Here is a 26250-nt window from a genome sequence, read left to right on the forward strand (position 1 = left end):
CCCAGCTGTGTGTGTAGATGCAGAGCACTCAGCCCAGGACCTTGCATGTGGAAAGTGCTGACGACGCGCAGGAGGTTGGAACTAAAGGGCCAACTGACTCCCCCGCACCGCCCCCTCTCCTTCCCACCCTTTTACAAAAAGCCTCAAGGAGGGAGTTCCTTGGTCAGTGGCACAACTGAGCCTTGCACTCTTTCCTTTCTACTTCCTAGAGCCCAGGAGAAAACCCGACCCCACCTCTGACCTGGTCCAGAAAGCAGAGAGCTAGGTCTGGAGGAGGAGGGTCGCCCAGGAGACAGAGGAGGATGGTGCTGCGCTGGGCTCGCTGCCTACACTGGCGGGCCCAGCCTGAGTGCAGGAGACGGGCAGGTGTGCTCTGCTCTGCAAATGCTGTTCTAAGGGTCACGTTCCGTGATCTGTTTTAGTAGAATCGCAGCTCAACAATAGAATCCACTCCACTTAACTGCATGGAAGGGCGAATTTATTTAACTACAGAGTGTTGGAAGCCACAGACAGGAGGCCGAGCACCACCCCTCAGGGCAGGATCCCTGACCTTCAGGCCAAAGGTCAGAAAGTCCACCACTGCCACCCCCCAAGCAGCCAGGGAGGGTGGGGTGAGGACGAGGGTCAGGACTGGTCCTGGCCTCAAGCCTCGAGCTCTCGAGTCAGTCCAGGGGAGACAGACGTGCTCGTGTGTCCGGCATCCTCATTCCACAAGCATCTGCCAGCGTCTCCTCTGGCCAGCAGCCGTGCTCAGCGCAGGAGGTACAGTGTGAAGCAAACCAAGGCACTTGACTCTTGCTCTGGGGGAGCTGAGAGTCTGCCAGGATGGACAGAGCAGAGACAAGCAGGACCTGGGGGGAAGCGGCAGGCAGGCTGCTGCTGAGGGCAGGGCCGGGAGGGGAGCAGGAGGCCGAAGTTTCAGAGGCAGCTACAGAGGGTCTTGGGTGGGACCATCAGCCCTCAGCGTCTTGGGGCAGCCCAGAAGCCACGACCTGCAAGGAGAAAAGGAAATGTTGCTTGTCACCACCAAGGCCCTGACCTGGACACTGCTCTGAGCTCCCAGACCGTCCAGGACCCTCTCACAGGCCAGGACGACAGGAGGGAGGGAGGGAGTCCAGCCTGCGTGGCAGACTCGGAGCGCGCAGACGTGCTCTTAGGACGGCTGCCTCCGTGGGCGCCTCTGCAGAAGGGCAGCTGAGAGGCTAGAGCTCATTGCCACAAACACCTTGGCACGGCTTTCTGCCAGGTTGGCCTGGGGGTGTCTGCTGGAGTGTGGCTTGTGGGAGGTGCTGTGCATTTTCCCTAGAAGGCAGGTGTGAAGGTGGGAAGCCCCTGAGCTCCACCTACCTCCAGGGCCCTTACCCTCCCTGTCTGCTCCCACCTGGTTACTCCTCGGATGCCAGATCCTCAAAGGATTCTTGCTCTTCCTCGAATTCTAGTGCTTTGGGTGCTGGTTCTTCTCCCTCAGGTGCTCGTTCTTCTTTCGCAGTTGCCAGCTCTTCTGCCACAGGTGGTAGCTCTCCTTCCGCTGGTTCTGCGTCTTCTCCCGTGACTTCTCGTTTCACTGGGCCTACTAGTTTTTTCCCCATACAGGTGCTCTTACACTCCTCCTCTGTCAGGAAGTGATTCAGCTTACGTCTGCACCCCCCGTACACAAATTTTTCACAGAAACCTGAGTTGATGTTAAAGAACCACCTGGTGAAACTGGCCTTGCAGGGACCCGTGTAAGAAGACTCCAGGCAGAAGGCAGGAAGCACTGCAGGGAAGCAGAGGATGGGCAGTTAGGAGGATGCTGTCCCTTCCCCCTCCCTCTCCCCCTCCCCTCTCTGCCTTCCTCTCCTTTCTCTCCCCCTCCCTTCCCCTCCCCCCTCTCCCCCTAAATTCTTTAGAGCTTAGGGGAGAGGTAACATTTCTCCCCTGCTGTGTCTTCCTTGCCTTCAGGTCATAATAACCTGCATATCAAAGGGGCCTATTTGGGCACAGCCTATTCTGAATCTCCCAAGTATAATCAGGAACTGTCAAAAGGAGGAGATACTTAGAGTTGGTGTTAAGGGTGGGGACATAGAGATTCCACACCTATCTGGTCAAACCACTGTCACAAAACCTCAACATAGCCACAAAAATGGACTCTTTCTGAATTCCCCCTGTACAGAGTTTTTTTCTCGAGGCTTTGTTACAAAGGCATGTGGGATTAAACCAGGGCTGCTGGTGACTGAACTTAATCTCCACTCTCTGCCTCCTTCCTGAGGTGGGAATTTGAGTTTTAATTCTCTGATCACCTGATGCTATCCTGAAGCTATCCAAAGCCACTAGCTTCAGAGATCACGTATTGTGCAAAAAAGCAATAAATTCCAAGAGTTTTGGGAGGCCAGGTTCAGGACCTGAGCAAAGATAGAGTATCTGTTCATTACATCACAATGAAGTCCAGGGGAGAGGTCAGGACTGGGAATCAAGTCTCAGAATTGGGATCCAGGAAAGGTAGAACATTCTGGTAACTGTTAGAGACATTAACTTTGTGAAGCTGAAAACACAATAATTTATATTTTAGGTCATAAAAAACCCCAGGACCTAAAATTTCAACTTCCCAGGAGAAATTCATAGAGAGATATTTGGCATCCCCATACTCCCATGCCTGCTCTCCAGATAGCCCCATTTACTGCCCTGACCTGTAAAGGAGGAGCAAGCACTTACTATCATCAGGGTTGCTGGTTGCATCACACTGGGTGGTAGTCAGCATTGCGGTCAGGAGGACGAGAAGTGCTGTGGACATTTTGAAGGGACTCATCTTCAGGGTCTGGAGGACTGCTCCTGAGGAGACCTGGGGAGGGAGAGCTTTTCAAGAGCCCAGCTGGGGGTTGGAACACAGGCCATGAGGAGGGCCTGAGGAAGGGGCGGAGCTGAGGTCCCTCCTTGGCATTGCTTTATGTCTCACCTCCCTCTGTATCTGCTCAGGGGCCAAAAGGCCCAACAATAGAATTTTCAAGCAGTTTTTTCCTGCAGTTACTGGGGACCTTGCTGAAATGTAGATTCTGTGTTGAAGGATCTGGGGTGAGGACTGAGGATCTCTATTTCTAATGGGCTCACTCTTAGAATTGCTTCCCCAGCCCAGACATTTTATTTCTAATCTGACTATTCAGTATATTGGGTCTTTTAAAAATTAGAATGATAACTTACATAAAACAACCAAGTTGGGGGCCTCCCTGATGTTGCAGGAGGTTAAGCGCTGCACTGTGAAGCTGTTCGCAGCCTCTGCAGCACGAGAGCTGCAGAGCTGCAGCCAGCCTCTGGCTGGCCGGCGAGAATCCCACATGGCGCAGCAGACCTCTCCTGTCGCGCCTGCTGCTCCCCTCAGCAGTGTATTTCTGTCGTCTGCCTGTTCTGCTCCCTGCTCTGTCTCTGGTGAATCCTCTCATCCTCCTGCGCATCTGGCCTATACCCCGGTCTTGTATAAATAAATAAAAATCTTAAAAACAAACAAACAAACAACCAAGTCACATTCTAAAAGTAAATAATGATGCTATGGATACAGTGCTGGGTGTGCTGTCCTGGGTGTGGCGACACCAGTTGGGGGAGTCTGGATGGAATAGGAGAATGACATGGAGGAAGCTGTGTGGGGCCCAACGGCCGGGTTGCCAGTCCTGATTTCACAGACAGGGAAACTGAGTTACCAAAATCACTTAACCAATCCAAGGTCACACAGTCTGCAGTAGCTGAGGCTGGAACTGGTGTTCCAGATGTTGTTGCAGACTGTCACTCCGATGTTGCTCAAGTACTGACTTAGCCCTCTTTCCACCTCCAAGGCCAGTGGTAAGGAGTCCAGTTCCTCTGGAGCCACGGCCCTTCCCATCTTCAGGGAATGATAAGCAGGTTACTCCCCCAACACCTCTTCTTGGGCTTCAGGTGTAGGATCAACTCCTAGCTCCTGCACAGAGTAGGCAGCTCTGGCACCTAGAACCACTGCCACTCCCTTGCCTGTGCCTGGTGAGTATGGCCTGCTCTGAAAAGGCTTCAGCTAGGTCCAACAGGCCCCTTGATCACATCTCCCTCAAGAGGAAACTGGGGACTAGATGTGCATCGGGGCGCATTTGGGGACACCACCTAGTCTGGAAAAAGTCTTGGCCAAATCCCCAGATGCCAATAGGATTTAATGAAATCTTCAGCAAAGTTTTGTTTTTATTACAAGAGCAATTGTTCTCTAAAAGATACTCTGGAAAAGTATGCAGTTCAAGGTTGGGTCTCCTGTCACAAATACCAAGACCTTGAACTTCTGAACTCCATCCTAAGGATCAAGATCCCCTGTGCTGACAGGAGGTGACATAGATCACATAAAATCCCAGTGGGAAGAGTGTGCTGAGTATCCACACTTAAGAGCAGAGTGAGGATGCAAAATTGAATATACCTCAGATCTCTGGCTTTATTCAGACTCAAAGTGCTTATGATAAAGAAATGATTATTTATTTATTTATTTATTCAATTATAATTTATTTATTTAAGAAACATTAGCTTTTTTTTTTTTTCACCAGAAGTCCAGCCACATGTACAGAAGCAAGGAAATAAATGCAGATCAGATCTCATTATTTCTTAGTTTCCCATCCTATATAGAACAAACCTAGAATCCTTGTCTAGGAAGACTTGTTTTCCTGTCTCTGCCAACTTTCCAAACATTCCAGTAAGTTCCCATCATCCTGCCTGGTGGCAAGACTTTAGACGATATAGCACCAGAAAGCCAATACCCTAAAACCTTCATTTCTGCCTCAAGACCTTCATAGCAACTGGGAAGGGAAGCCATTTTGTTAATTCACAGAAATAAAGCCTGATCACTAAACATAATGAAGACGCAGAGGAATTCACTCAATGGATCAAGACAAAGCCTATTGTTTGGAGGTGGAGATCCCAGGACTGATTAATGACCTGAGTGGGGGTAGATTCTATTCATCTGTCCATTCAGTGATAATTCACTAATGATTCATTCAGTGCTTGCTGGTCCAGGCTCACTCTGTGTTAAGACGTTATAATGGATGATGGCTGCCCTGCTCATGGTCCTCAGGAAGAGACAGGAGCACACACACCTCGCACGCAGGGGGTAGAGCTGTGATCCAGTAACCTCAGAGAAGAGGAAGTTCATTTCTGGGAGATAAAACTGAATGGCAAGTTAGGACTAATGTAGGTGGACACACAGCAGGTGTTTAGATCTTGTCACATATCTTGAATTGATCTGATCTGCTGATGAAATCTTTAGGTGCAGCTGTGTATGAACATTTTACTTTAAAGCAAAAATTGCTAGGAGTCATATTTTGAAAACTCTGTAAACTCAGATCATAGAAACTATTTCCAGCACTTGTCAAAGTTTATCCTCCCTAATCGTCCGGAGCTACACTCTGGGTAACAATTAAGAATGTGAAAGAGTGTGGCAATTAGGGGAAAACATGCCTTTGCATAAATATAGAACTTATCATTTAATAAATAGTCATTTTTATTTTTTATGAGCATTTCAAGTCTGAATGATGCCTGGGTTGTCGTTTGTATTTACCTTTGTATCCCCCTTAGTTTCTGTACTCAGCTTGTTCTTGCTGTGATTCCACACCATCTGCTCCCCTCCGGTTCACTAAAGGGATATCAGGATGTGTGAAAAACGTTGGGGTGTCTGATCAATCCTCTTGGTTGAGAGAAGTACCTTGTTTGTCATTATGTGGTAAAGAAAACAACTAGGGCAGGGGTGGAGACCCAGAGGAAATGGGTCTTACAACTCTCCTTGGAGGCAGGAGGTGGGCTAATGACGTGAGACTTCTGCAACATCGAGAATGTCAGATCTGCCTCATCTACTGCAGATGTGCCCTGCCCTGGCACGTGGTCCCTACTTATCCAGTTTCCTTGTCCGTGAAATCAGGACTGGACAACCTGGTCCTCAGGCCCCACACAGCGTCCTCCATGTCATTCTCCTGTTCATCCAGAACAGTCTGTTCCATCTAGACTCCCCCAGCTGGTCTCCACACCCCAGGACAGCACGCCTAGCACTGTGTCCACGGCATCATAATTTGCTTTTAGAATGTGACTTGGTTGTTCTAAGTAAGTTATCATTCTAATTTTAAGATCAAAAAACTCGATAGTCAAATAAAATGTCAGGGCTGGTGAAGCAGTTGTAATGGCGAGCCCATTAGAAATGCAGCATCTCAGCCCTCACCCTAGATGCTCTAATACAGAATGTATATTTCACAAGGTCCCCAGGATATTGCAGGAATAAGACAGTTTGAAAATTTTGTTGCTGGACCGTATGGCCCCCGGTGTAGTGACACAGAAGGTCCTAGAGGTAGGAGATGAAGCAATGCCCAGGAGGAACCTCAGCTCCACCCCTTCCTCAGGCCCTCCTCACGGCCTCTGCTCCCACCACAGCTGGGTTCTTGAAAAGCTGTTCCTCCCCAGGTTTCCTCAGGCGCCATCCTCCAGACCCTGAAGATGAGTCCCTTCAAACTGTCCACAGTGCTTCTCGTCCTCCTGACTGCACTGCTGACCACCACCCAGTGCGATGAAACCAGCACCCCAGGCCTTGGTAAGTGCTGGCTCCCCTACCCTCTGCAGCTGGGGCTGAAAATGAGGGGAGTCTGGTCAGTTGGCTACAGATAAGGGGCTCCTGAGACACTCTACCCACAGCAGGATTGATTGATATGCAAGAGGGGATCACAGAGCTCAGAGAAATGTGGTTTGTTCATTACTGGTCAATTATAAAGTGATATAACTCAGAACAGCTCACTGGAAGAGATGCCCAGAGAACTGATAGGGGAAATGAGGAGCTGCCAGATCCTCTGCAGGAGCTAGGAATCACCAAATTTTCATTCCCCAACCTGGAAGCTCTTCATATCCTGCCCTTTTGGGTCTTTCTGGAGGCTTCACTGCATAAGTACAGCTGATTAACTCACTGGCCAGGCCCCTGAGCTTCCTGCTGTCTCCTCCAGGGGCAGAGACTGATGTCCAAACCCTCTAACCACAGCATTGGTTCATCCAGCTTGGACAGTTACCACCAGAGAGTGATCTTTACCTGTGTCCTCTATTGCTTCTCCATTTTTTTTTTTTTAATTAACTTCAGTCCAGGGTTATGCTAGTCAATCCATTAATAATAACTATTGTTTATTATCACTGTGTCATTGTCACACCTAACAAAATGAATGATAATGCACAATGATGCCCCAGAAAACTTCCCATTAAATGAGCCCACTACATGTCCCCTTTAAAGCCACAGCCTGTTTTCCCGGCATGCTGCTTGTAATTTGATCAGCGTGCATGCCAGGCTGGCACAGCATCTTCCTAACTGACCATCCTCTGCTTTCCTGCAGCCCCTCCTGCCTTCTGCCTGGAGCCTCCCTACACGGGGCCCTGCAAGGCGCGGCGGATCCGGTGGTTCTTTAACGCCAGCTCAGGTTTCTGTGAACAATTTGTGTACGGGGGGTGCAGACGTAAGATGAATAACTTCCTGTCAGAGGAGGAGTGTAAGAGCACCTGTATTGAGAAAAAACTAGAAAGCCCAGTGAAACGAGAAGTCACGGGAGAAGACGCAGAACCAGCGGAAGGAGAGCTACCACCTGTGGCAGAAGAGCTGGCAACTGCGAAAGAAGAACGAGCACCTGAGGGAGAGGAACCAGCACCCAAAGCACTAGAACTCGAGGAAGAACAAGAATCCTTTGAGGAAGCGGCACCCTACGAGTAACCAGGTGGGCGCAGACAGGGAGGAGAAGGGCCCTGGAGGTAGGTGGAGCTCAGGGGCTTCCCACCTTCACACCTGCCATGTCCTCCTTGCTGCCTTCTAGGGAAAATGCACAGCACCTCCCACAAGCCACACTCCAGCAGACACCCCCAGGCCAACCTGGCAGAAAGCCGTGCCAGGGTGTTTGTGGCAATGAGCTCTAGCCTCTCAGCTGCCCTTCTGCAGAGGCGCCCACGGAGGCAGCCGTCCTAAGAGCACGTCTGCGCGCTCCGAGTCTGCCACGCAGGCTGGACTCCCTCCCTCCCTCCTGTCGTCCTGGCCTGTGAGAGGGTCCTGGACGGTCTGGGAGCTCAGAGCAGTGTCCAGGTCAGGGCCTTGGTGGTGACAAGCAACATTTCCTTTTCTCCTTGCAGGTCGTGGCTTCTGGGCTGCCCCAAGACGCTGAGGGCTGATGGTCCCACCCAAGACCCGCTGTGGCTGCCTCTGAAACTTCGGCCTCCTGCTCCCCTCCCGGCCCTGCCCTCAGCAGCAGCCTGCCTCCCGCTTCCCCCCAGGTCCTGCTTGTCTCTGCTCTGTCCATCCTGGCAGACTCTCAGCTCCCCCAGAGCAAGAGTCAAGTGCCTTGGTTTGCTTCACACTGTACCTCCTGCGCTGAGCACGGCTGCTGGCCAGAGGAGACGCTGGCAGATGCTTGTGGAATGAGGATGCCGGACACACGAGCACGTCTGTCTCCCCTGGACTGACTCGAGAGCTCGAGGCTTGAGGCCAGGACCAGTCCTGACCCTCGTCCTCACCCCACCCTCCCTGGCTGCTTGGGGGGTGGCAGTGGTGGACTTTCTGACCTTTGGCCTGAAGGTCAGGGATCCTGCCCTGAGGGGTGGTGCTCGGCCTCCTGTCTGTGGCTTCCAACACTCTGTAGTTAAATAAATTCGCCCTTCCATGCAGTTAAGTGGAGTGGATTCTATTGTTGAGCTGCGATTCTACTAAAACAGATCACGGAACGTGACCCTTAGAACAGCATTTGCAGAGCAGAGCACACCTGCCCGTCTCCTGCACTCAGGCTGGGCCCGCCAGTGTAGGCAGCGAGCCCAGCGCAGCACCATCCTCCTCTGTCTCCTGGGCGACCCTCCTCCTCCAGACCTAGCTCTCTGCTTTCTGGACCAGGTCAGAGTTGGGGTCGGGTTTTCTCCTGGGCTCTAGGAAGTAGAAAGGAAAGAGTGCAAGGCTCAGTTGTGCCACTGACCAAGGAACTCCCTCCTTGAGGCTTTTTGTAACAAGGGGAGGTGGGGGGGAGTCAGTTGGCCCTTTAGTTCCAACCTCCTGCGGGTCGTCAGCACTTTCCACATGCAAGGTCCTGGGCTGAGTGCTCTGTATCTACACACACAGCTGGGAGACACTGTGGGCTGTGTCAGACCACAGGAATGAGAGGAATATTGTAATAAATAATATTACACACTTTTTTGGTTATAAAATTTATGTATGTGCTTTAATACAAAGGCTCTAATAAGTGTGTTAGAGCATTCATCTAAAAATAATATGCATCTGGGGCCTCCCCGGTGGCGCAGTGGTTGAGCGCTGGGTTGCGAATCTGCCCGCAGTCTCTGCAAGCACTGGTTTGATCCCCAGCCGCCGGGCGAGGGTCCCATCTGGCGCGCAGACCTCTCCTGCTGCCCGCTGCTCCCCTCAGCAGTGTATTTTGTCAGTCTGCCTGTTCTGCTCTCCGCTCTGACTCTGGTGAATTCTCTCACCCTCCCGCTCTTCTGACTGTACCCAGTGCTTATATAAATAAATAAATAAATAAATAAATCTTTAAAATAAAAACAAAACAAAATAAAAATAATATGCATCTTAATTAAAAATCGTGTGAGCCTTTAGCCAGAGCCAGCTTTGCTGTATTTGCTGGGTCTTGCCTTGGCACCTGGGGTTCTTGTGCGGGTTAACATCCACTCTGGGGAAGGTCTGGGTCAAGCCACCCAGATGTCTATTTGATATAGTTAAATCTTCAGCAACATTTAACTTTCATTACAAGCAATATATATTTTGCTTGAAAAAAATCATATGTGTATAGTTAAAATGTGTTATTTTACCCTAAACACAACAAGTCGACAGTTCAGATTTCTATACCTTAAAATTCTTAGTAGAGAATTTCCAGGCTGATTAGAAAAGAAGACCAGGTTATCCACTTGGCTGGAGACTTCAGTGTCTCAAACTCCAGATTCTGATTCAATTGGTTGGGAGAAGCCTGGGTAATGGCATTTTCTAAATGGTCCTGAAGGTTTTGTAACATTTCACCAGCACTGAGAGCTGTTCTCTGTCAGGTCCTTGAATTCCCTTCCTAGAATGATCTACCCCCTCTGCTGGGGTCAGGGTCTCTCAGGTGTCCACCAGGCCAGGGCTGCACATGTTGGCTACACTACATGGTAGACGGGGCTGAGCTGCCCTGGGTGCTGGTGAGTCTGTCCTCACCACAGAGATGTCCACAGTCCTCAATATGGTGTGGTGCTGGCAAAGGTGGCAGCAAGGCACTTTCAGAGTGGATGACAATGATGGTGAAAGATGGTGACCGGGAGGTGGCAGTGATCACGGGGGAGTTGCTGAGACCAGGGTCCCCGCATGCAGGAGGTGGGAGGGATTGGGGAAGGAACCCACCTAGCTCTGGCTCAGGCCCCAGCAGACCAGCCAAGAAGGAGCTGACTTTCTCCCCCATTCCAGACTAGTGTGCAGAGCAGCAGAAATGATACCCGCACAGCCCTTGGCCTGGGATGAAGCTGGTGCTGCTGTGGTTCCTGCCCTGAGGCCGTGTGGGTGGAGGGCACTGTGCCTGCTTCCTCCTGGGAGCTCGGGGACCAGGCATCTCTGCCCTGGGCTGCCTGCTGCTCTCCCACCTGCTGCACTGTGGCTTCGGGACATTCTTCCTTCCCAGCAGCAACCTGACCCAGAGGCTTGTGGCAAGGGAGGGAGGGAGATTCCTTACAGAAGTCTTGGGAGATAGCTAGACTATTTCAGGAGTAAAGTATTTATAATGAAGATATGGTTATTTTTAGATACATGCTATAATATACATAATAGACTGCATGAACAGTGTACACATAAATTTTATATGCATTTGGATCACACACAAAAAACTGTAATTTGCTTTTTGCTTTGTTGCAATAGTCCCTTTACAGTAGTGATCTGAAGCTGAGCCCAGAACGCCCCACTTGTGCTTGTGCGTGCAAAACGCTGAGCCTGGAGTCCAGTCCATGTAAAGTGGTCACCTCGTAGATGGCGGCTGTTGGCACTGAAATGGCCAGTCTCCCACGTGCCCCAAACACGCACACGAAGAGGGAGAGAGTTCCTTGGACAAGAGGACAGCTCACCTTTACATTCCTTCCTTCTCCTTCAGACAACCCAAGAGGACAACCTGCTGCAAAATTTGACCTGGCCCCAAAGTGAAAAACAAAACTTCTAACGTTGAAATGTCACCCAGGTTTTTGTGCAGTTCGGGGTGCTCATGAAGTGGTCAGTGCTCTGCAATGGGTTTGCTGCCGATCTCTAGTGGGGCTCAGGCTGCAGGCAGGGAAAGGGGAGGTGTGCACTGCGCTGCAAAATAACACCAAGCACTACATTCTTTTATATATATATAATTTTTATTTTTATATTCCCCATACAATTGTGACCCCCTTATCTTGACCCAATCCCTCCCTTCCCCGCCCCCTACACCCCATAGAGTGTCTCTGGTTCATTTTGTTGATTTTGATTTTTACTTTCTTATAGTTATTCTTTTTCCTGGTCCCTTATTTAGATTTTCTAGATTCCTGCTATGAGTGAGACCATCCGGTATTTTTCTTTTTCTTTCTGGCTTATTTCGCTGAGCATGATCCCTTCCAGCGCCATCCATGTTGCTGCAAATTGCATGTGTTTATCTTTTTTGTATGCTGAGTAATATTCCATGGTGTATATGCACCACATCTTCTTGATCCAGTCATCTATTTTGGGGCATTTGGGTTGTTTCCAAAGCTTAGCTATTGTAAACAGTGCTGCTATAAACACAGGGGTGCAGGTGCTCTTTGGAATGGATGTTTCTGTGTCCTTTGGGTAAATACCTAGGAGTGGAATTGCTGGATCCTATGGAAGCTCTATGTTTAGTAGGTCCAGAAATCTCCACACAGCTCTCCATAGTGGTTGGTCCAGTTTGCACTCCCACCAGCAGTGCAGAAGAGTTCCTTTTTCTCCACAACCTCGCCAACTTTTGTTGTTGTTCGTTTTTTTAATATGTGCCATTCTCACTGGTGTGAGATGGTATCTCATGGTAGTTTTGATTTGCATTTCCCTGATGACAAGTGATGTTGAACATTTTTTCATATGCCTGTTGGCCATTCGCATTTCGTCTTCAGAGAAGTTTCTTTTTAGCTCTTCTGCCCATTTTTTGACTGGATTATTTTCTTTGTTTTTGTTGAGTCTCATCAGCTCTTTGTAGATTTTTGTGATCAGTCCTTTATCATTAGTGTTGTGTGCAAAAATGTTCTCCCAGTCTGTGGGGTTTCTCTTTGTTTTTGTTATTGTCTCTTTTGCTGCAAGCACTACATTCTTATGAATGGGTCCTTCTGTTGTGTGTGAACCTATTATTCAAACCTCAGCTGCAAACAACAGAATCCGCTTTGTTTAGCTTAATTTGAACATAATTTGTTTAAATATAAAGCAATAGAGTTTGAAGCCACAGACAGGGAAATGTGAAACATCACTGTGGGGAAAGCATGTCTCGTGAAAACACCCCTGATACCAGAAATTTCACTGCTGCCGCCCCCCAAGAACCCAGGGGTAGTGGGGTGGGATGAAGGTGAGGATGGGGTCAGGATTGGAGTCCTGGCTTCAAACTTCTAGCCTTAGATTCAGGCCAGTGGAGAGATGTGCTCATTCATTCATTCACTCATTCATCCCACAAATATCGATGCGTGCATCGAACTCGGGCAAAGTGATGGAAATAAACAAAGCACATGGTTCTTGCTCTGGTGGGGCATAGAATCTACTGGGACAGACAGAGTGAAAACAAGCAGATCCTGGGGAGGAAGAAAGAGGCAGGCTGCTGCTGAGGACGGGGCTGGGAGGTGAGCAGTCAGAGGGGGTCTCGTGGGGGACCTGCCAGAAGCCAGCACCTCAGGTCAATGTGGATGCCAAGCTCTCTGCGATGAGAAGGGAAATTGTTAGAAAGGAAATTGCTGGCTGTCATCATCGAGCCCCTGAGCTGGACACTCTTAGACCACCCTGTGGTCTCAGACCACCCCATGGTCCTCTCCATGACCAGCATGACAACGAGAAGGCCATGACTTGACCAGCCTGGGTAGTGGTGGCTCAGGGGCAGGCAGAAGACCCAGCAGGGCCACAGCCTCAATGCACCTGTCTGCAAAAGGGGAGTAGGTGGGATGGTTCAGATGACCTTGAGGTCACATCTAGCCATGACCTTCTGTCTAGATGGCCTAGTGAGGATGTGCTCAGTCTGGGGTCTCCAGGACTCTGCTGCCACCTCCTCCTGGGAAAGCAGGAGGTGGAGAGACACTGTGTGGGGGTGTGGGGACCTCCGAGTCTGACTGCTGTCCCCAGCCCTTCCCCTCCCTGCCTATTCGGACCTGGTTCCATCCTGGCCTCCAGGGATTCTCTCTCGGGCTCGGGTTCTATGACGCTGCAGGTGTTGAGACACTTGTCCTTCTTCAGGAAGTGACTCCTCTTTGCTTTGCAGCCTCCATAAACAAAGAGTTCGCAGAGCCCAGACGCGGAATTGAAGAACCACCTCAACTTCCAGTCCTTGCAGGGGCCCTTGTAGGGAGGATCTCAGCAGAAGGCCGGAGCGGCTATCAGGACACAGAAGTTTCTGGTCAGCTATAGCATGATCCTCAACAGCTGTTCTATGAGCAAAAACTGAAACAAGCAGCGTGTCTGGCATTGGGGTCATGGCGAAGAGGGGGTCGCGGTGTGAGACCTCAGCTTGACATCTGGCCTGCTGGGGCGCTGTTGCTAATTATATTAGATGTGACAATAACGTGGTGATAACGTAAGAAAGAGCATATCTTTAAAGCAGTGTTTATGGGTTGGCTAATATGATGCCTTTGATTGATTTCAAATAAGTCCAGGAAAAAATAGAGAACACACATAAAGTTTTTTCTGTCTATGCTGATAACTGTAGGAGCTGGGTACAGGGTTGGGACGTTCAGCCCAATCTCCTGGGAGGAGAGAGGAGCCAACTCGATCACTCCTGGCCAGTTATTTAATCAATTTACCCGTGGTTTTTCTTACCCCAAATGTTGAGACCACACCCCAACCTGACCACGTCCGCGGTGGTCAGCATGGATATTGGGGGATTTCCAGCACTGAGAGGGGTATGGGTGTTTCCCCACCTCTCCACATAAGTTGCCCTGTGCAACTTGTTCCTGAGTTATATCCTTTTATAGTAAAAGAATATTTCTCTGAGCTCAATGCACTGCTCTAGCAAAGTAATCGAACCCAGGGAGGGGAACCTGGGGTGACAGGGTCAGTGTCTGCAGAGAACTGGAGAAAGGCTTGGTGGTTCTAGAAGAAACAGATGTCCTGCAGGGAAACCCCTAAAATGCATCTTTCTATGTTTTCAGTAGTTAAAATAAGTGTGTACCTTTAGTCATTGAAGAATAAAGGATAACGTATGGGAAGAAAAATGAACTTCCCTCTACTTTTCTAGGGTCTTGGTTGAGATACCTCTTGTAGTAAAGGACCTATTGATAGGAGAAAAATAAATTTAGTTTTGTATCTACAGGAGCCACAGAGCAGATGTTGGTGAGGGGTGATGTTTGGCAGGGCTTGCTTGGCCCTGAAGATAGGTCATTCCCATAAAAGTGGTCTCTCTTATGCACATGCTTTTCAAACCAGTGGGAAGTCACCCTGTCTTCCCCACAGGTAGGAAGCTGGCTGTGCTAGGCAGGTAACGCTGAGATCTTGCCTCCAGTAAGAGTTGGTGGAGGACCTAGCAAGAGAGTACACAGAGCCTAGCCGTGCGGGTTACCCTGGAAACTGGGTGTGGAGGTGACAGTGGGTGGTAGAGTCATCAGCCCACCCACATATTTGGGGGAGCAGAACCAGTGGAGAAAGCTTTCCCTGATCCAGCTGTGTCTTGGCAGGAAGGGCTGCTTAGCTCGATGCCTGCACTTCTCAACAAGACACAGTCTCTTAACTGTTTCCCCCTCATTTTTCATTCTTATTTGACTATATATCATAAATATATGCCACTGCAAGGGAAAATTACAGGCATTTTTTTTCTTTTATGTTCATGACATATCCTGAGATTATACTCCTTTTGCTTATTAAAAGCCATGTTATCTATCGATACCTTAACAGTCTGGCCCCAGGTCAGACCCTCTGTCTAAATTCTTTAGGTCATGGGGAGAGGTAACATTTTTCTTTGGTCATAATAATCTGCATAACAAAGGGCATAACTGGGGGCACCTGTTCTGCATCTCTTGAGGCAAAAACTCAGGAACAGCCAAATGGAGATATTTGGTGTAAGGAGGGGTAGGGGCCCACACCCTTTCTGGGCACACCAACCTCACTGTACCTCTTGTATTCTCTCTGAAGCCCCATTTAGGGGTTTTATTGAGGGCTCCTTACTCATGCATAATTGATAAACTCATTGGCCATTTGTATTGAACTCAATCTCAGTTTCCCTGCCCCCGACCCAGGCAGCAGGAGGCTTGCAAGTTCTAACTCTAGCCACCTGGTGCCTCTGCTGACACCATCTAGCAGCCCCTGCCTTAAGTGATCTTGTCAGACAAGGAAGAAGTAGATTCCAGAAGTTTTAGGAGGCCTAGTCCAGGAACCTGTACAAAGACCAAACATTTGTCTTTTATTACATTGGAGTGAGGTTCAGGAAAGAGGCAGAGACCAGGAGTAGAGCCCCAGAAGTAGGGTCTGTGACCTGCTAGAGTTGCCTGAAAACTGTTAGAATAATTTTTTTTGAAAGCTGGACATAGTGATTGAACTTTTAGAGTCATGAAAACTACCAGATTAAGGGTTCTGACTTCCCAGGAGCAATGCACAGAGAGAGACTGGGGTTCCCCAACACTGCTGTTTCCCCAGCCCTTCCCACACACTCGCCTTGGTTCCGCCCTGGCCTGCAGAGGAGAGCCCCACCAGGACTTACCCAGAGGAGACCCATCGGTTCTCTCACAGTGAGTGACAGTCACCAGGCAGGTCAGAAGGACAATGTAGGGACAGGAAGGAACAGGACACAGTGCAGTTTTTCTGATCCTGCAGACCGGGTAAAGGAGGAGTCAGAGTCCTCAGTAGTTTTTACAGGTCTTTTATTTAGATTTTCCAGGCATATGGCAGGCAGGGGTGCTGGGGGGCCGGGAGGCCGGCAGTTCTCCCAGCCCCCAGCAAATCCTCACTCTATCTGGGCTCTCTGGCCTTCTCTCTGCTTCTCTTTTCTTCTCTCGGCTTCCGTTCGTTCCTGGCTTCTTCTCGTTTCTCTTTCGGCTTCTACTGGCGTCCCCATGATGCTGCCCTTAAAAGCCCAGTCTCAGCCTAGGTGAATCCCATCTGCCTATGCCCACACCCTACTCCAGGTGCCCGCCATCAGGCATGCATTCAGGACCGCAGGCATCATCTATCCTGATGGCGGGAGGGCAGAAAAGCCTGACATTTTTTCCTTACCCTACAGACAAAAGCACTGAGGTGAGACAGAGCTCATCTTGGTGGCTTGGGGAGGGACAGCTTTTCATGAGCCCAGCCGGGGGTGAAACTGAGGTGATAAGGAGGGCGTGAGGAAGGGGAGGAGCTGAGGTTCATCCTGGGCATTGCTTCATCTGCCACCTCCCGGGCCTTCTGTGTCTGCACCAGGGGCCGCAAGACGCAGCCACAGCATTTCTCAAAGTTTATTATTCCTGTGAATTTCCTGGGAATCTTGTTGACTGTAGGTTCTGATCAGCAGGTGGGACCTGAGAAACTGCATTTCTAACTGCTCACAGCTTCGTCTTTTTCCCCAGCCCGGAGAGCTTGCTCCTTGTCTGACTGTTCGGTGTATTTGATCTTTTAAATATTAATATAATTTATATAAAACAATAAGCTCAAACCCCCAAATCAAATAGTAAACTAGTGAACAAACACATCTCCTGGGATGTGGAGACACCAGCTGGGAGACTCCGGATGCAACCATAACAGTGACATGGAGGAAGCTGTGTGGGGTCTGAGGGGCCTGTTGTCTAGTCCACTTGTCCACTTGTTTTATAGACAGAGAAACTGAAAAAAAGCGGCCATTTACTGGTCCAAGATCACAAGGTCTTTGGTAGATGAAACTGGGGTCTGACATTCCGGATGTGGCTGAAGTGCTGCCTTAGAGGACTTGCTCAATAGCCCCCAAATCCTCTCCAAGGTGAGTGGCACTGCCTCCAGGCAAGAAGTCCAGTTCCTCTGGTGCCACAGCCATTGTCAAGGGTGAGTCTCCTTCCGAGTATTACAAAGAAATTTACTTCCCTCAACCCGAAGGACGAGGGCCCCATCTTCATGGGCTACATGTTCCAGCCCCCCAGCTCCTGCCCAGACACCCAACCACTGACCGTGAAGTCAGCCACTTTCTCACCCTCTGCCTGGTGCGCTTGGCCAGGTAAGTGGCGCATTTAGGAAAAGATCCTTAAGACCCATACGCTATTGGCCAGGGGTGAGGTGGGGGCTGGTGGCTGACTCTTGCTGGCCACTGGTGTGTCCACCTCAGGAGGCAACCAGGGCATAGAGATGGGAGGGGCTCTCACTTGTCACCATGTATATTTTACATCTGAAGGACCATACCGGCTCTCCTATTTTGTGATTTGATTTTTTATTTAACATGACTTCTGGACCTCTCTCCATGTGGGTGTTTAAATAACTCCATAGTAGCCCATCCATCCTGTTTGTGAACACTTGACCTGTTTTCCCAGTTCCAATGTTTTGCAGTTATAATCAAGGCAACAGCAAACACCTTGATGTTAAGTGGTAGGATGCAGAGCTCGGGGGCTGAGTTGTAGTGGAGTCTAAACACCAGACCCCAGGTTTTATGATTTGTGTTTAATCACCCAACCTCTCTGAGCCTCAGCTTTTTATTTATGAAGTGAGCCATATCCTGGAATATACCCCACTTGGTTTTAATGTTTTATCCATTTAATATGTGTTGGGTTCAATTGGTGAATATTTTGTTAAAGATTTTTGTGCCTCTGCTTATGATGGATATTAAACTTTAATTTTTTTGGTACTATCTTTCCCAGATTTTAATATCAGCATTATCCCAGTCTCATAAAACAAGTTGGGAAGTTTTCTCTCTGTTTTCTTAAAAGGTGTGTGTTAAATATATAGTATATATACATTTGATGATAGAATGTGCCTGCAAAGTTGAGAGACTAGCAATTTTCTTCTTGCATAAGTTTTAAATTACAGATTTGATTGCTCTAACCTGGGAGCCAATTGCTTTTATGTAAAGAGGTAGACAGTAAATATTTTTTGGTTTTATGGGCCTTGAGATCTTAATCACAATTCCTTGTCTCTACTACTGTAGAACAAAAGCAACCATAGACAACACTTAAACAAAGGGGTGTGCTTATAGTCTAATAAACTTTATTTACATAATCAAAAGTGGGAACTTAAGTTTCATAGGCCAGGAATCAAAGTGAATGTTTTTAATTTGCATCTAATTATGCATTAACTATTTTTTAGAGCTATAATTCACATGCCCTAATACTTACCTTTTAAGGTGTACATTGTACTGATTTTTAGTATTTTGGCAAGAGCGTGCAACCATCACTACTATTTAACTCCAGAACATTTCCATTACTCTATAAAGTAACCCAATACTCGATGATGTAACATCTGCATCTCCACCTCTCCCCAGCCCCAGGCAATAGATTTTGTAAAGAAGTTTTTTTTCTGAAAGTGGGTCCCTCTGTGGTAGGGTTTTTATAGGAATTTGTTATCAGACCAAATAAATGAACTCCTAACCCTGTATCTTTAGTCTCTTGATGTGTTTTTTCACATACTGTACTGCTGGGAAGATGATCATGTGATTTTTTCCTTTCTCTAGCATTCCATTGATCGATTTTGAATGTTAGACCAACAACACGCTTTTTGAAATGACTTCACGTGTTCATGCTATAGCACTTTTATATATGACAAAAATTCATTGGCTAATATTTTGTTTAGGAATTTTGCCTTTTTTTTTAAAGCAAGATTGTCCTATTCTTATTGTTTTTCTGCATATACTATCCTTACCATATTTTGGTGTCATGAAATTTCAGTGAATATCAAAGTTCTTTGAAAACAGAAAGACCACAAGTGGATGGTGGAACTGCAAATAGATATGATATCCGAAGAATAAAAGTGCAGAAAAGTTATATGATGGGCCTGTAAAACCAACTGAAAATTTGTTCTCCTAAGTTTGGGCTGGAACTCACAGAGGAAAAGCCGAGCTAGCGTGAGTAGAAAGCGGCACAGGTGCAGTGGAACAATAAAAACAAAACAAAAGCCACTAGGAGGAGCTACAAGGTGCACCAGAAACCAAGGACAGGGAGGGTGATCCCAGGAGCTCCTTCCTCAGCATCTCTCCCTCCAGCTCTGGGGCCAGTTCTCCCGCCCGCATGCAGGAATCTGTTTCTAACCTTTGCGTAAAACCGGTATGTTCTGGGCCACTGAGCAAGCAGGAGCAACACATACTTTACAGGAGCACAGACAGAGCTCAAGTCAGACTTCTGAGCTCCTCACCCAGTGCAGTTCCTATAAAGTCCCGGACACATTGAAGACAGGAGTTAGGGCCTCCTTGGTGGCATAAGGGGTTAAGACACAACCTATGAAGCTCTCTGCAGCACGAGTTTGATCCCTGGCCAGCCAGGGAGATACCCACATGGCGCAGCAGACCTCTCCTGTCTCGCCCGCTGCTCCCCTCAGCAGTGTACTTCGTCAGTCTGCCTGTTCTGCTCCCCGCTCTGGCTCTGGTGAATCCTCTCACCCTCCCGCGCTTCTGCCTGTACCCAGTGCTTGCATAAATAAATAAATAAATCTTTTAAAAATTTTATATATGTAAAAAAAAGTAAATTCATCAAATGCACGCATGTCTGAAATCCGCCAGGAGCCGCGGGGTGTAAATGGCTCTGAACACTCAGACCCGCCCGGGAAGACAATAATCCCCTGCCCTGCCTCGAGACCCACCGGAATTATTAACGCCAGGCCAGCCCTGACGCCCCGTGGAAAAGGAGGGGCCTCTGTGGGCTCTCAGAGGCGCTGGTGCAGAGGCTGTGACAGCACCTCCCGCCCGCGGCGCGGGGGTGCGGGCGGGGTGACCGCGGAGGTCGGGGGTGACCGCGGAGCGAGGGCCGGGCACCTGCCACCTGGCGCTGGGAGCCGCGGCGCCCCCTGCTGGCCGCCCCGCCGGAGGCGCTTTCCGTGTGAACAGGTGGCGCCTCCACGTTCACCTGGCGCGTGTCGGCGGGATGGAGCGGAGCGGCCTCTCTGTTCTGGCGACGGTCTTCCTCGTCCTCTGCCCCCACGAGGCGCAGGCTGGATTCCCATGGAAGAAGTGTAGGGTGCGGCGGTCCCGGGGCGTGGGGGTGCTTTCCTCGGAGCGGCCCAGGGGCCCAGCCTGCCCTGACGCCCCCAAGGACGCGCTGGGTCCGGCTCACCCCGAGGCGTCTCTCCGCAGCGTTAGAGAAACCTGGATTCTGCCCCGAGTTCACGCTGGCCTGCCCCTTCATCCGCTTACCTTCCTGCTGGCGAGACCAAAGTTGCAAGGACACCAAGAAGTGCTGCTTCTTCAACTGTAAACAGCAGTGCGTGGACCCCTGGGACACTCTGAATTGAGGTGAGACGCCCCAGACTCGGTTCCGGAGCCCACGGGCCGAGACGGTTGAGAGCAGTTGGTGCTCTCGGAGGGCCCTGAGATCGGAGCTCTTCCGTTGAGATCGGCCCTGAAATTCGCCTCGAGGGCGTGAAGAGGGTCCAGCAGGCCCCCTAGCTCGGAATATGTTCTTCTTTGCGGTCGTAGGGGTCCCCTTCCCCTTGCAATGACCCGGCCTTTGAGGCTTACACTCTTGAGACTGAATTTTTGTTATGACCGTTTTCTGTTTTGTCAGTTTTGCCTCACAGTCTGTGATCACCGATCACACTTCTCTCTACATTTAGATTAGGAGGTAAGATGATAAGGCTTAGATGATAAGATTGTAATTCTTCAGGATGGCTTGGCTGGTTCCTTGGCAGAAGGCCTGGTGCTCTTGGGGGGAGAGCCCCTGGCAGGACTCAGGCAAGGTGGTCTTGGGGCCCAGTCCCCCCAAAGTTGTGCACCTCCCCAGGCCTCTGATTCTCTCTTCTCTCTCCAGGTAGAATCGCGTCTTCACCAAGCCGGAGAAGACACTGGTGCTACAGGCTTAGACTTGAATAACTGCCCTCCAGTGTTTCCATGTGTTCTTCACCCAAAGACTTCCTTTTCCCTGGAGTTCAATGCTTATTAATATGAAAACAACACAAAGAAATAAAGTGTTAGATCTTTAAAAGTGCGTCGAAGTCTGATTGTTGAATCTCTCTCTCTCTCTCTCTCTCTCTCTCTGTTTTCAGGCTTTTGGGTCATTCTTTAGATTCTGTGAAAAGGTTGAAATTACCTGCTCACTTTCAGTTCTGACCCATTCCTGTGCTTTTTTTCTTTTGATGTGTCTTGATTTCAACATCTCCTGACGCACAGATTCTCTTGCTCAGATTTCAGGGGCTTGCTGGGATCCTCGGAAAGGCGCACACAGTGTCCTGGGATGGGAGAGCAAGGGTTTTTGCTATGTTCTCTGCACTGGTGCTGGTGGGTTTTCCACCGAGGTTGTACTGTCTGAGACTTGTTTGGGATTTTGGTTGGAATGGGGTGGGCATAGAGTAAAGCTAGTTTCTGGTCTAATGTTGAGCTCATCCTGGGTCAGGAAAAGGCAGTCCTGTCTGCCACTCAGTTTAGCCATCCTGAATTTTAGCTGGGGTAGGGGCTTAATCGATCATATAATTAATAATAATTTAGCCTCGAATTTTCTCACTTTGTGATGTTGTCTTGATTAGGGAACACACAGGAATTTTTCCTAGACATGTACATCTTAAACACATTTTTGAAAACTGTTTATTCCCTGGAATGTTTTATGTTGATGTAGGTAGGGTAAAGAAAATATCAGGCTTTTCTGCCCTTCCGCCATCAGGATAGATGTTGGATCCTTGTCCTGAATGCATGCCTGATGGCGGGCACCTGGAGTAGGGTGTGGGCATAGGTAAATGGGATTCAGCTGAGCTAAGACTGTGCTTTTTTAAGGGCGGCGTCATGGGGACGCCAGCAGCAGAAGTAGAAGCCGAAAGAAGCAGCAGCAGAAGCAGAGAAGGCCAGAGAGCCCAGATAGAGTGAGGATTTGCTGGGGGCTGGGAGGACTGCCAGCCTCCCGGCCTCCCAGCACCCCTGCCTGCCATATGCCTGGTGAACCCCAATAAAAGACCTGCAAAACCACTGAGGACTCTGACTCCTCCTTTACCCGGTCTGCATGGGATCAGAGAACCTGCACTGTGTCCAGTCCTGCCTTTACAGTTGACATAAAATATTTTTCACCATAACTTACATTGTTCAAGGGATAAACTTTTAGGTACATGGTGATATTATCACTGACATAAAGAGGGGACCGCCCTCTTTTTTTCCCCAAAGATTTATTTTATTTATACAAGAGCTGGGGTACAGGCCAGATGCATGGGAGGGTGAGAGGACTCACCGGAGACAGAGTGGGGAGCAGAACAGGCAGACTGATGAAATTCACTGCTGAGGGGAGCAGCGGGCAAGACAGGAAAGGTCTGCCGCGCCATGTGGGATTCTCACCGGCTGGCTGGGATCAAACCCGCACCGCAGAGGCTGCGAACGGCTTTACAGCGCAGCCCTCAATCGCCTGAGCCACCAGGGAGGCCCAACCTCCCTATTTTTAATGTGTCTACTGGCGTCTAGTTACCACCTTCATTGGATGGTAATCTCTATTAGGGAAGCAGCATTTCCCCCACCCCATATTCTCTCCCCAACCCCTTCCTTTCCCTTCATTGCCTGAATAATTCAAACCAAAACAAATAGGCGGGTGGGTTAGTTTGGATGCTCTGAAAAGTAGATGTCAAGAAATAATCCAGGATGGAGCTGGAAGGGATTATGCTAAGCAACGTAAGTCAGAAGGAAAAAAATAAGCATCGAATGATTTCACTTCTGTGTGGCATACAGAGGAACAGAACAAAAGCTCAAAAAAAAAAAAAAGCCATTACTTGCAAGCTCGCCCTAGACCTGAGGCATATAGAAGGGGAGGTGGGGGGGGGGGCTGTGGTGGTGGGAGCACTACAGGGACCACACCAGAGTGGAGAAATCAAATAGTGTCCAAAAATGAAGAAAAGTGTAAGAAAATAAGGAAATAAATAAATTTGGGGGGAAAAAGAAATAAATAATCAAGAGTTTATGAGGGGCAGGTGGGAGGGAGCCAGCAGGAAGGGGGCGGTGGAGACTCTACAACACAATGGTGAGAACGTCATCCAGGTTGGAAGAGGGCGCCTGAGTTAAGGTCACTTATCATGTCTAGCGTCCCTCAGAATGGATCTTTTCTGAGAGAGGGACTCCTGGCTCGCCCGCCCAGGTGAAGCCCTCTCCCCATCCTAGGGCAGGAGCTTCAATTGGGCAGCCCAGGAAGGGAACGTTGGTGAATAGGGACCCAGTACTGTGAGGTCTTGGATTGGGGGTGTGCCTGGACCACCTGAGATTGTTCTTTGCTGAACAGTTCCGTCTGCTCCCTTCCTCCTGTCTCCCTGTTTTTCTCTCACTCTCTACCTCTCCATTGTTCTCTCACACCTCATCTCATTCCCCACTACATCTATCTCGGTCCCTTTTGATTTCTGTTTCATTTCATCTTTTTATTACTGTGTGTCTCTCTCACCTGGTCTGCCTGTCTCCTGACTCTGCCATGATATTTTCATGTCTGTCTCTGTTTTCTCCTGCCTGTTTCCATCACTCTTTGCTGAGTGTGTCTTGTCTTCCCCTAACCAGGAACACTTGAGCATGAACTGACACTTTCCTTAGGAGGCTCCCCTGTTAGGCTCAGCAACCCCTCATCCACCTCTGGGGCACCCCTGCACCCCCACAGCCTCCCTTTAGGTTTCTGGAGACTCCTTCCACCTCCCAGGAAGACGACCTCCTGCTTGCTTGTCAAGTCCAGTTTCTTCCTTGTCCACGTTGTCTCTCTTTAAAGAAAACTGGGTCTGTCCAACTATGACCACTCATTGGTGCCACGTCCATCAGCCTCGCTGAGGAGAAATGTGTCATCATGGCATCTTGATTATTTTGAATTAAAGTCACTTAAGAAGCACCTGTGCAAGTAAATAACATTACGGCTGCTCTGCCCTGGCAAGAAAGAGACAACTTCCCCAGGTAAAAAGTACCCTCCTGTCACGGAAGAGAGGAAGGCCTCCCAGGTGCCAGAGAGAGGGAAGTTAAAAGCAAACAGAAGATGTAAATAGACACTGTTACTTCTTCACTAATGTACACACTTTCTTTTCCCCCCATTTTCTTCTTTGTCGAAAATGGATATAAAAGCAAGATGCTCTGGGGGTTTCTCCAGGTCTGGACCTCTGGGCAGGCAAAATTAAGCTATTTTTTCCTCCTGTTAGTCTGACTTATGTCATTGTGATTATGAGAGCAGCCCAAAGCACTGAGTGGAAAAGAGGGAAAATTTCCCCTTTCCAGCACTTTCTTCTTTATAGGTGTTTGAATGTCTCTCTAATCCCTGGGCTATCCTGAGATTCTACTGTCAGTGATTGTTTCCAGGAGGTGTGGAGGGGTGTGTGTGAGAGAAGTGGGGGACACTTGTTTAAAATTCAGATTTAGCTGAGTGTCCTGGATTTTATCTGGCAACAGTATTTGTTTTTTTTTTTTAAATAATAAATTTTATTTTTATATTCCCCCATACAACTGCACATGCCCCATTCTGACCCCAATCCCTCCCCTCCCGGCCCCCACCCCCCAAAAAGTGTCTCTGGTTCATAGTTTTTTGTTGATTTTGATTTTCACTTTCTTATATTCATTTTCCCTTATTTAAGTTTTCTAGATTCCTGCTATGAGTGAGACCATCCGGTATTTTTCTTTTTCTTTTTGGCTTATTTCGCTGAGCATGATCCCTTCCAGCGCCATCCATGTTGGCAACAGTATTTGAATGACTCCACAGGAGCGATTCAGCTTCAGGGTGGTTGGCTGGGATTGAAGACAAGGTCAGCACTATTAGTGCCTCCCTCAGCCTCCCTCACTACTAGTGCCTCCCTCCTCCTTAAGTCACAACAACCAGGAGGCCCAGACAAATCCAGTAGGACCACATGTCCCAGTGGAAGTACAAACGGCAAGGCCTCTCAGTGACCCTTAGCGCCATGTAGGGTAAGTGAAGGTTGCTCAGACTTTTGAGTCATTGGCCTCTATGGCTATCACCTGCGGCCTTGAATGCAGAGGTGCTTGGGAAACATAGGCCTCGGGGTATGCATGCCTGATGGTGGACACCTGGAGCATGGTGTGGGCATGTGTGAGTGGGCACACCTGAGCCTGGAGGACGAGCATATAAGGGCAGCATTACAGAGAGCAGCGGAGAGACCACGAGAAAGTAAAGATTTGCCAGGTCTAGGAGACCTGCCAGCCTCCCGGCCCCGGGGCCCCCTGCCTGCCCTGCAGCTGGTTGCCATACTAAAAAGGGTATAGAAAGATCATTAAAAGCCTGAGAAAGGGCCTTCCTGGTGGCGCAAGGGGTTAAGATACAACCTATGAAGCTGTCCACAGCCACTGCAGCACGAGTTCAATCCCCCTGCCAGGGAGCAACCCACATGGCGCAGCAGACCTCTCCTGTCCCGCCCGCTGCTCCCCTCAGCAGTGTATTTCAGTCAGTCTGCCTGTTCTGCTCCCCACTCTGTCTCTGGTAAATCCTCTCATCCCCCGCACCTCTGGCCTGTACCCCAGTTCCTGTATGTATAAATAAAGAAATCTTTTTTAAAAAATCCTGAAAAAGCCACTGAGCACTCCAGGACTCTCCTTTACCTGTCTGCCCAGATCTATAAAGAAACTTCCCAGTGTTTGCTGGCACTTCAGCCACATGGATTTAGCCACAAAACCCTGTGACTTCTTCATGATGCCCTATTCATCCTTGGAACTCAGATGTCCCGGTTCTGGGCTAAGGAAGGTCATTTTCCCTGGTGACTTTTAGTCACTAGTCTTAAGCCCCAGGTCTGGGATGGGAGCAGATTCCTTCCCAGACCAGGATATCCTATTCCTCCTGCCCAGAGCTCACAGCTTTCCTCCCAGTGGGCATCCCAGGTATTGGCGGCAGGGTCTGAGCTCTGTGAAGGCTCTGCCAGGAGGGCTGGGCCAGAATGGCTTTTTCTGAGCCACTCTCTCTCCATCTCTTTTTCTCACTCTGTCCTCTGTGCACTTTTACCCTCTTACTCTCCACTTCTTCCCCCCTATTTCTGTCTGGATTCTGTTGAATCTGGCTCATTATCTGTCTCCTACTTTCTGTGTGTCCCTCTGTCTCCCTTTC

General features: G+C 49.2%; 1 protein-coding gene across 2 annotated transcripts; it reads right to left on the reverse strand.

Moving 5' to 3' along the window:
- Positions 1-441: 441 nt before the first annotated feature.
- On the reverse strand, positions 442-18997 carry LOC119237682 (putative Kunitz-type serine protease inhibitor). Of its 2 annotated transcripts, none has more exons than XM_054699301.1 (5): positions 18932-18997; positions 14319-14418; positions 2692-2808; positions 1382-1756; positions 442-992 (listed from the first exon to the last, which is right to left on the reverse strand). In XM_054699301.1, exons 1-4 carry the CDS (start codon positions 18932-18934, stop codon positions 1386-1388), a joined length of 591 nt encoding a protein of 196 aa, XP_054555276.1. In that variant the 5' UTR covers positions 18935-18997; the 3' UTR covers positions 442-992; positions 1382-1385. The 2 variants fall into 2 exon arrangements, with proteins under 2 accessions (XP_054555276.1, XP_054555270.1); XM_054699295.1 differs by lacking the exon at positions 18932-18997 and adding an exon at positions 15840-15887.
- Positions 18998-26250: the final 7253 nt, after the last annotated feature.

The sequence above is a fragment of the Talpa occidentalis genome, unplaced genomic scaffold, assembly GCF_014898055.3.
Source record: "Talpa occidentalis isolate TD23 unplaced genomic scaffold, MPIMG_talOcc4v2.1 talOcc4.10, whole genome shotgun sequence".
NCBI classification, from domain to species: domain Eukaryota; kingdom Metazoa; phylum Chordata; class Mammalia; order Eulipotyphla; family Talpidae; genus Talpa; species Talpa occidentalis.

What these genes read in the sequence shown, in the direction of transcription:
- LOC119237682 (XM_054699295.1), bottom strand. An exon ending in TTATTCTTCAATGACTAAAG is followed by an intron (nt 2,809 to 14,318) that starts GTACACACTTAT and finishes AGGTCTCCTCAG; the next exon opens with GAGCAGTCCTCCAGACCCTG. An exon ending in AACCAGCAACCCTGATGATA is followed by an intron (nt 1,757 to 2,691) that starts GTAAGTGCTTGC and finishes GCTTCCCTGCAG; the next exon opens with TGCTTCCTGCCTTCTGCCTG.